The sequence below is a fragment of the Mobula birostris genome, chromosome 3, assembly GCF_030028105.1.
Source record: "Mobula birostris isolate sMobBir1 chromosome 3, sMobBir1.hap1, whole genome shotgun sequence".
NCBI lineage: Eukaryota > Metazoa > Chordata > Chondrichthyes > Myliobatiformes > Myliobatidae > Mobula > Mobula birostris.
The window spans coordinates 123,823,300-123,833,641 of record NC_092372.1 but is presented as its reverse complement, the minus strand read 5'-3'; the positions used below and the strand labels follow the sequence as shown (position 1 = coordinate 123,833,641).

The window sequence follows — 10,342 nt, the reverse complement described above, 5'->3', positions numbered from 1 at the left end:
ACATCCCTGGACTGTGGGAGGAAGCAGGAGCACTCAGGGAAAACCGGCACGTTCCATAAAAGGATGTACAGACTCCTCACAGAGGATGCTGGGATTGAACTTCAAACTCTGACACTCCGAGCTGTTATAGCGTCGCTCAAACCTCGACGCTACCATGGCGCCCATGTGGAGACATGGAATGCAGCAGTAATGGCGTCCAAGGTTCAGGAGTTTCATTAGTTATGTTAGAGTGTGCACCCATTGTTGTAATAGAAAACTGGATTTGCTGTTAGACTGTGGACAATCGTGTTACTCTGTCATCAGGATCTAGTATGTTACTTAGCCACCATTCTGTTGTCAGAACGTAGTTTTACTGGTAATCTCCTCACCGAGAATGTAAAAGCTCTGCCACATTCATACTCAGGCGGATCAGCTTTGAACGGTCTTCTGGGTGCAAAGTCGCCTGTTATTTCAAACACCAACTCCGTTTGCTACTACAGGCATTCACAGTAGAACAAAGAATTACAATAGACTTGATTAAAATCTGCACACCCAGTCTTCTCTGCATTCACAATTGCAGTTGCTCAGACTGCCTGGAAGTTGTGTGGGTTGCCCTGAACTTGCAGCCGCAGTGTCAAAAGGGCAATTGTAATATCAGCAAATGTAAATAACCCTGCGTGCGTAGGGACTGAAATGTTGAAAGGATTTAAGAAAAATCTAATTCCCAAGCATGGGTATTCAGATTTCTCATGGTTCCAGTGTTGTCCACAGATTCACAAACAATCTGAAAAACTCCGTACAAGAAGACTACTTTCCTTCACACATATATGAAGAGCTGGTAGACACTTACCTCACATAGTCTCCATTGGGGTCTGTTCTGCGCCCAAAGCCAACTGGGCAATAGCAGTGGAAAAACTGTTGGAAGAAGGAGCTGCAGGACAGCCACATCCAGCTGCCAGCGTTCACACTCCAGTCTGCATCCAACAGAAGCTCCTCAAACACCTGCAACCAAAGGACGGCAGATAGGTTCAGAATGGCAGCTAGCCGTGAACTTCTACCAGAACATTCTGGAAAATATCATTTCTCCTGAATGAAACAGCATCTCAGATCAATACCCTTTCCCTTTCAGTACAAGCATAGCAGCAGTCCTAGTATAAATCCGAGGAACTCAAGTGCAGCTTTATAAAACTCTCGTTAGGCCGCATCTGCAGCATTGCCTTCAATTCTGGTTGCCCCATTATAGGAAGGATGTCGAGGCTTTGGAGAGGGGGCAGAAGATGTTTACCAGGAAGCTACCTGGATTATGGAGTATGTGCTGTAACGAGAGGTTGTACAAACTTGGGTTGTTTACTTGGGAGTGGCGGAGGCTGAGGGAGGTCTGGCAGAGGTTTGTAAGATTATGAGAGCGTAGATCAACTGACAATATCTCTTTCCCAGGGTTGAAGTGTCAAATACCAGAGGACATAAATTTAAGGTGAGAGAGGGTAATTTTAAAGCAGACGTGAGGGGCAAGTTCTTTTTATTTTAAACACAAAGTGGTTGGTGCCTGGAATGCATGACTAGGAGGCAGAAACATTAGAGACTTTTGAGAGATGTTTAAATGGGCCATGAAGGTGAGGAAAATGGAAGGATGTGGACATTGTGTGGGCAGAAGGGATTAGTTGCCACTTGATTTCTAATTTAGTTGGTTTGGCACAACATTGTGGGCTGAAGGTCATGTTGCTGTGCTGTTTGATGTTTTATTTAAGTAACAGAAAATGCAGGAAACATAAGAACATAAGAGATAGGAGCAGGAGTCGGCCATCCGGCCTGTCAAGCCTGCTCCGCCATTCAATAAGATCATGGCTGATCTGACCATGGACTCATCTCCACCTGCCTGCCTTTTCCCCATAACCTAAATTCCCCTACTATGCAAAAATCTATCCAACCTTGTATTAAATATATTTACTGATGTAGTCTCCGCTGCTTCATTGGGCAGAGAATTCCAGATTCACCACCCTCTGGGAAAAGCAGTTCCTCCTCATTTCTGTCCTAGATTTACTCCCCCAAATCTTGAGGCTATGTCCCCTAGTTCTAGTTCCTGTAGCACTTGTGGAGAGAGATTCTGAAGTAGTGTCTTAGGGAATTTTCATGTCAGGGCTTCAAAGCACTGATCGAGAAGTACATTTCCTTCAGTTTAGACAGAAACCTATTGACCACATCTCTGTAGCAGAGTTACAGCCATCACAAGCTTTCCATTATCCAGCAAACTTCTTTCATGAGTTTTATAGAGCCATAGAACACACAGCAAACAAACATGCCCTTCGGCCCATCTAGTCCATGATGAACTATTATTCTGCCTGGTCCCATTGACTTGCACCAGGACCATAGCCCTCCATACCCCTCATATCCATATACCCATCCCAACTTCCCTTACATGTTGAAATCAAACCTGCATCAAGTACTTGTGCTGCCAACTCATTCCACACTCTCACCACCTTCTGAGTGAAGAAGGTCCCCCTCTTTCTCCCTTTAAACATTTTACCATTCACTCTTAACCCATGACCCCTAGTTCTTGTCTCACCCAACCTCAGGGGAATAAAGTCCGAAATGATTCAACCTTTCCCTATAACTCTGGTCCTCAAGTCCAAGCAACATCCTTGCAAATTTTCTCTGCACTCTTTTGATCTTATTTACTACATTTTTCCAAAACTGGACACAGTATTCCAACGTCTTGTAGAATTTCAATATTACATCCCAACTCCTGTATTCAATACATTGATTTATGAAAGCCATTGTGCCAAGAACTTTTTTTTACAACCCTATCTACTGTACCTATGATTCCATTAGAAGGATTTTAAGTAAATACGTCTATTACCCTGCCTTCTTTAATCTTGTCACTTCAGACATAAAAGAAAATATTTGACTTTCAAGTCCAACTTGACCCACACTTTCCAGCTGAGAGCTAGATTTTGCTTCTAAGGGTTAAAGATTCACTTTATTTATACATTGAAGCATACAGTGAAATGCACCATTTGTATGAAATCAGTGAGGTTTTTCAAGTTGAGTTTAATTGCCATTCAGCCATACATGAACCCATGAATACAGCCAAGTGAAGCAGTGTTACTCTGGGGCCAAGGAGCAAAACACCGTACCAATAGTCACACACACAGCACAACGCACATAAACACGCAAGACAGCAGTAAACATCATATAGCCACACAGAAATATTTTGATACAGCCCACGTCACTGTGGGACACGTGCTGTAGATTGACGGTGCAGGGTGCCATTGACATGGGCAAGCCCACAGCAGTCTGCAGACAAACGTAATCCAGCTTGCCTTCCACTGTGGGAACACAGGAAGACAGCACGATGAGAGGGGCCATGCCCTAACCAGCATGTTCACTGCGCCTCATCTCTCTCCCACACCACTTTCACCATCTCTCCCCGGGTGTCAGCTACAGTCAACCCCAGGGCTTGTGCCTAGTCCGAGGCCGTGCAGCTGCCGTGCCACCGGTCTCTCCAATGAAACCCTGCACCGGGCTTGCAGTATTCTACAGCGGCAACGTCCAATGTGCCCTCGTGATCACCAAGGCAATCACTCACTGTTAGACCGCACACTGACCCAACGCCTTCCCGCAGCAGGCAACTCCAAGATGGGGCAGACCTGTGGTATTTAATGTTCTTAATAACCGGTCGTGTCTTACGACCGTCGAAAACGACATCAAGGACAAACAATTGCACCTTTGGTTGGACCCGGTGTGGCCGCTGTGAACAGGTACGCCGCCATTTCACTAGTCAGCTCACAGCTGCCGCCACGCTCCCAGCAACAATGTAGTATGCCCACAACTTACTAACCCATACACGGTTAACGTGGAGTGAAACCAGACATCCAAAGGAAACCCACGTAAGCTCCTCACAGCCCGAGGGTGGGAATTCAACCCTGATCAGTGATCCCTGATGTTTTATATTGTTATAGGACAGAGGGCAGGAATTGAACCCTGATCAGTGATCCCTGATGCTGCATATTGTTATAGGACAGAGGTATGTCAGCAGGGACGATCCATTTCCGCTTCCCCAGATTCTCACCGTTACGGGAATCAGTTGTGTATCAATTCCACTTATTACCACATTCACATCGTTCTACAGATGCGCAGTACGGAGCTTCCTAACAGGCTGCATCACTGTTACGTACAAAACCTGCACAGCGGTGGCCAGGAAGTCTCTACAACGGGCAAAGAAAGCTGCTCACTCCATCACCAGCACCAGATCATCAACCATCAAGGACGGATAAAAAGTAAGGTGCCAGAAAAGGGCCAGTAATATCATGAACGATCTCACCGACCCTGCTCACGGACTGTTTGTCCCACTCCCATCAGGGAGGAGGCTACGTAGCATCCACACCAGGACCACCAGACTCAAAAACTGTCACTTTCCCCAAGCAGTAAGACTTCTCAACACCCTAGCCACTATCTCCACTACTACTTCATTATTGCCCGTCGGTCACTTCATGAACAGCCTGGCATCACTTTGTGGATATACAATCAATCTATGTATGTAAGCTATCTTATGTATTTATATTTATTGTATTTTTTATTATTGTGTTCTTTACCTTATTGTGTTTTTTGTGCTACATCGGGTCCAGAGTAACAATTATTTTCTCATTACACTTGTGTACAGGAAATGAAATTAAACAATCTTGATTCACCTCACACGATATGAAGAAAGCTGAGACCATGAGATATTGCAACACTCACAAAATGCTGGAGGAACTCAGCAGGCCAGGTAGCCAGCTATGGAAAAAAAAAAGCACAGTCAGCCCTTCAGCCCAAAATGTCGACTGTACTCTTTTCCATAGGTGCTGCCTGGCTTGCTGAGTTCCTCCAGCATTTTGTGTATGTTGCTCTGGATTTCCAGCATCTGCAGATTTTTTCGTTTGTGACCATGAGATATTGCCAGGTTTGGTGAACAAATAAAATATTGGTTGCGGCACCGAAGTCTCCATGTGAACTGGTTCCTTCTCCAGCCATCCTGACAGGCCGCATCACTGCCTGGTATGGGAACTGTACCTCCCTCAATCGCAGGACTCTGCAGAGAGTGGTGCAGACAGCCCAGAGCATCTGTAGATGTGAACTTCCCACTATTCAGGACATTTACAAAGACAGGTGTGTAAAAAGGGCCCGAAGGATCATTGGGGACCCGAGTCACCCCAACCACAATCTATTCCAGCTGCTACCATCTGGGAAATGGTACCACAGCGTAAAAGCCAGGACCAACAGGCTCCGGGACAGCTTCTTCCACCAGGCCATCAGACTGATTAACTCACGCTGATCTGAGTGTACTCTATATTGCATTGACTGTTCTATTTATTATAAATTACTGATTGCACATTGCACATTTAGATGGAGATGTAATGTAAAGATTTTTACTCATGTATGTGAAGGATGTAAGAAATAAAGACAATTCAAATTCAAACTCTTTCAGTACAGTGACAAATACTGGCTCTGCTTTGTGCAACTTTGTGGTGTTATGAACTGTTGACAAAAAAATGTCTGGAAATTACTCTTCTACACTTGACTAGCAGAGATCCTGATAGTGCTTTTTAAACAAGACTTCCTCAATCATAGGAGCAGAATTAGGCCATTCAGCCCATCTAGTCTGCTCCACCATTCTGTCATGGCTGATTTATTATCCCTCTCAACCCCATTCTCCTGCCTTCTCCCCGTAACCTTTGACACCCTGATTAATCAAAAACCCGTGAACCTCTACTTCAAATATACCCAACAGCTTGGCCCCCACAGCCGTCTATGGCAACAAATTCCATGGATTCACCACCCTCTGGCTAAAGAAATTCCTCATCATCTCTGCTCCAAATGGATGTTCCTCAATTCAGAGTCTATGCCCTCTGGTCCTAGACTCCCTGACAATGCTAAACATCTTCTCCATACCCACTGTTCTCTGATGCCCAGTTTGAAGTTATGCCAGGACCACCATTCTGAAACTCAGAGCACAGCCGTGGTTCAGATGGGCTAATGAGCTGATTAGTAAATGGAAGGAGAAGTGTGTCCGCGTGTGTGTTTGTGTCATTGTGAGTGTGAAGCATGATAGTGTAGTGTTTAGGACTATCACTTTAGAGTTCTTCAAATTTCTACAGGCGTACGGTGAAGAGCATTCTTACTGGCTACATCACTGTCTGGTATGGAGGGGCCCCGCACAGGATCAGAAAAGCTACAGAAAGTTGTAAGCTCAGTCTGCTCGATTATGCCTCCCCAGCAGCAAGGACATCCTCCAAAGAATAATCCTCAAAAAGGCAGCTTCCATCATTAAGGACCGCCAACACCCAGCACATGTCCTCTTCTCAATACTACCATCAAGGAGGAGGTACAGGAGCCTGAAAACACACAGACTGGCAGGTAGAAACAAATAAGATGCTTATGGGATATAAGAAATGCAAGAGAACACTTAAGAAAGAAATCAGGAGGGCTAAAAGGAGGCATGAGGTTGCCCTAGCAGGGACGGTGAAGGAGAATCCTAAGGGATTCCACAGATACGAGTTGTTAAGAACAAAAGGATTCAAGGACAAATGGAAAATCAGAATGGTAATTAATGTGTGGAGCCAAAACAGCTGGGGAAGATCTTAAATGAATGCTTTGCATCTGTGTTTACTCAGGAGATGGACACAGAGTCTATAGAAGTGAGGCAAAGTGGCATCGACTTCATGGGCCCTGTACAGATTACAGAGGAGGAGATGTTTGCTGCCAGAGGCAGATTAGGGTGGATAAACTCTGGAGCCAGACAAGGTGTTCCTCAGACCCTACAGGAGGCAAGTGCAGAAATTCCCGGGCCCGAGCAGAGAGATTTAAATCATCTTTACTGACAGGATTGGTACTAGAAGATTGGAGGGCAGCTAATGTTGTTTCAGTTTATGAAGGACTCTAAACAGAAACCAGGAAATTATTGACTGGTGAACCTGACAAAGGTAGTGAGGAATTATTAGAAAACACTCCAAGGAAACCGATATGGAAGTATTTGGATAGGCGTGGAGTGATTAAGGATAAACATAATGGCTTCGTGCATAGTAGGTCTCGTTTAACCAATCTTGTGGAGTTTTTCAAGGAAGTTACCAGGAAAGTGGATGAAGACAAGGCAATGGATTTTCTCTGCACGGACTTTAGCAAGGCGTTTGACAACATCCCGCTTGGGAGGTTGGTTAAGAAGTTTCAGTCGCTTAGCATTCAAGATGAGATAGCAAAATAGATTAGATATTGGCTTTGTGGGAGAAACCAATGAGTGGTAGTAGATGGTTGCCTCTCTGACTGGAGGCCTGTGACTAGTGAATGCTGCAGGGATCAGTGCTGGGTGCGTTGTTGTCTGTCATCTATATCAATAATTTGAACGATAACGTTGTAACGTTGTGACGTAGTGGACTGATTCCGCAAATTTGCGGATGACTCCAAGACTGGGATGGTGTCATGGCTTGCAGAGGGATCTGGTTCATCTGGAAAAATGGGCTGAAAAATGGCAGATGGAATTTAATGCAGACAAACACTTCAGTAGGACCAACCAGGGTATGAGGAAAATGTGGAACAAAGGGATCTGGGAATACAGGTCATTAATTTGTTGAAAATGGTGTCACAGGTGGATAGTGTCAAAAAGAAAGCTTTTGACACATTGGCCTTTTCAAATCAGAGTATGAGTATAGGAGATGGGTTGTTATGCTGAAGTTATGCAGGATGTTGGTGAGGCCATATGTGGAATATTGTATATAGTTTTGGTTACATACCTACAGGAAAGATGTAAACAAGCTTGAAAGAGAACAGAGAAAACTTACAAGGATTTTACCAGGTCTGGAGGACCTTAGTTACAAGGAAAGACTGAATAGGTTAAGACTTTATTCTTTAGAACATAGACCCTGAGAGATGTGATAGAGGTATACAAAATTATGTGGAGTATAGAGGGGATAAATGCAACAGGATTTTACCACTAAGGTTGGGTGGGACTGTAAACAGAGGTTATGGGTGAAAGGTGAAAGGTGAAAAGTTTAAAGGAAACTTGAAGAGAAATGTATTCACTCCGATGGGAGGAGCTCCAAGCACAAGTCATGCACGTGAGCTCGATTTCACCAATTAAGCAAAGATACATGGGTAGTACGGGCATGGAGGGCTAGGGTCCACTGCAGGTCAACAGGAGTAGGCAATATAAATGGTTTTGGCATGGACTAGATGGGCTGAAGGGCCTGTATCGTTCCTGTATTTTTCCATGATTCACATTTCAGTGAACAGCTTCTTCCCCTCAGCCATCAGATTCCTGAGTGGTCAGTGAACCCATATACATTACCTGACTATTTTATCCCCTCTCTTTTGGCACTACTTTCTTTTAAAATATGTACAATCTTTATTATTGTTTTTACTTTTATATATTGCGATGTACTGCTGCCACAAAACAACAAATTTCATGACATTTCGCGGTGGTATTAAACCTGATTCTGACCCAGTCCACACTCAGAGTCCAGCTTGGCTGCCCTGTCCCATTCACAGTCCAGCTCAGGTCCCCGGCCACAGACCAGCATGGGTCATCAGCCAAAGTCCAGCTCGGGTGCCTGGTCCCCATTCATCCAGTTCAGGTCCCCGGTTGCTATTCATAGTCCAGATTGGGTCCCCAGTCCTATTTCACAGTCTAGCTCGGGTCCCCAGTCACAGTCCAGATCCAGTCCTCGTCTCCAGACACAGTCCAGTTCCAGCCTCTAAGCCCCCATTCACAGTCCAGCTGGATTACCCTGTCCCCACTCACAGTCCAGCTCCATCCCCAGTCCAGACTGACAGTCCATCTCAGTCACGGTTTTGCTCGGTCCCCAGTCCCAATTAAGAGTCCAGCTCGGGTAGCCAGTCCACATTCACTGCCCATCTCAGATCCCCAGTCTCCATTCACTGTCCAGCTCGGGTCGCCAGACGCAATTCACAGTCCAGTTAGGATCCCAGTTCACAGCCCAGCCTGGGCGCCCAGTCCCCAGTCCAAATCCAGCGAGGGTCCACAGTCACAGTACAGCTCGTGTCCCTAGTCCCCAGTGACAATCCAGCTCTGGTCCCAGTCCAGCTTGGGACCACAGTCCCCATTCACTGTCCAGTTTCCAGCTTCCAGGCTTCAGTCACAGTCCAGCTCGGGTCCCCACTCTCATCCGGCCCAGGTCCGCACTCACAGTCCGGCTCGGGGTCCCCACTCACAGTCCGGCTCGGGGTCCCCACAGCCCAGCTTGTGTCCACGGTGCAGCGCCAGTACCCATTCTCAATCCAGTTACGGTCCCTACTCCCCATTCACTCTCCCGCTCGAGTACCCAGTCCCCGTTCACAGTTCACTCGGGTCCCCAGTCCCTAGTGACAGTTCGGGTCACTAGTTACAGTCCAGCTCAAGAACTGGAATGACACAAGTTCACAGGATATAATCACATTTGGCAAAACAAACCTGCCAAGTGGAGCAAATACAGTAATGCGATGCAGGACTCGAGTCGAGTCTGACGTTCTCCTTAACAGAAAATACCAGTGTGTAACTTCGTCGTGAGACTGATGCATGGGCAGCCGGCACATGGCCCTTGACACATCAGGGTCAGTGACATGGAGTACAAGATGTCTGAGGACCCTTCACTGCCGGCTTCATCCACCGTCACTGTGATGTGATGTGGCATCATCTGGTGCACCTCAGGGTGTGTGCTCAGCCCACTGCTCTACTCTCTGTATACACATGACTGTGTGGCTAGGCACAGCTCAAATACCATCTACAAATTTGCTGATGATACAACCATTGTTGGTAGAATCTCAGGTGGTGATGAAAGGGCATACAGGAGTGAGATTTGCCAACTAGTGGAGTGGTGCCACAGCAACAACCTGGCACTCAATGTCAGTAAGACGAAAGAGCTGATTGTGGACTTCAGGAAGGGTAAGACGAAGGAGCACAGACCAATCCTCATAGAGGGATCAGAAGTGGAGAGAGTGAACAGTTTATAGTTCCTGGGTGTCAAGATCTCTGAGGATCTAACCTGGTCCCAACATATCGATGTAGTTATAAAGAAGGCAAGACAGCGGCTATACTTTATTAGGAGTTTGAAGAGATCTGGCACGTCAACAAATACACTCAAAAACCTCTATAATTGTACCGTGGAGAGCATTCTGACAGGCTGCATCACTGTCTGGTATGGAGGGGCTACTGCACAGGACTGAAAGAAGCTGCAGAAGGTTGTAAATCTAGTTGGCTCCATCTTGGGTACTAGCCTACAAAGTACCCAGGACATCTTCAGGGGGCGGTGTCTCAGAAAGGCAGCGTCCATTATTAAAGACCTCCAGCACCCAGGGCATGCCCTTTTCTCACTGTTACCATCAGGTAGGAGGTACA

The 10,342-nt window shown here is 46.1% G+C and overlaps 1 protein-coding gene across 1 annotated transcript in view; it reads right to left on the bottom strand.

Moving 5' to 3' along the window:
• Nucleotides 1-825: 825 nt before the first annotated feature.
• The window catches only part of LOC140195259 (cryptochrome-1), a 55,257-nt gene continuing 45,740 nt past the window's right edge, over nucleotides 826-10,342 (bottom strand). Inside the window, exon 8 of the mRNA XM_072253315.1 lies at nucleotides 826-981. Within this exon, the coding sequence (XP_072109416.1) occupies nucleotides 826-981 (156 nt within the window). The remainder of the gene's footprint in view (nucleotides 982-10,342) is intronic.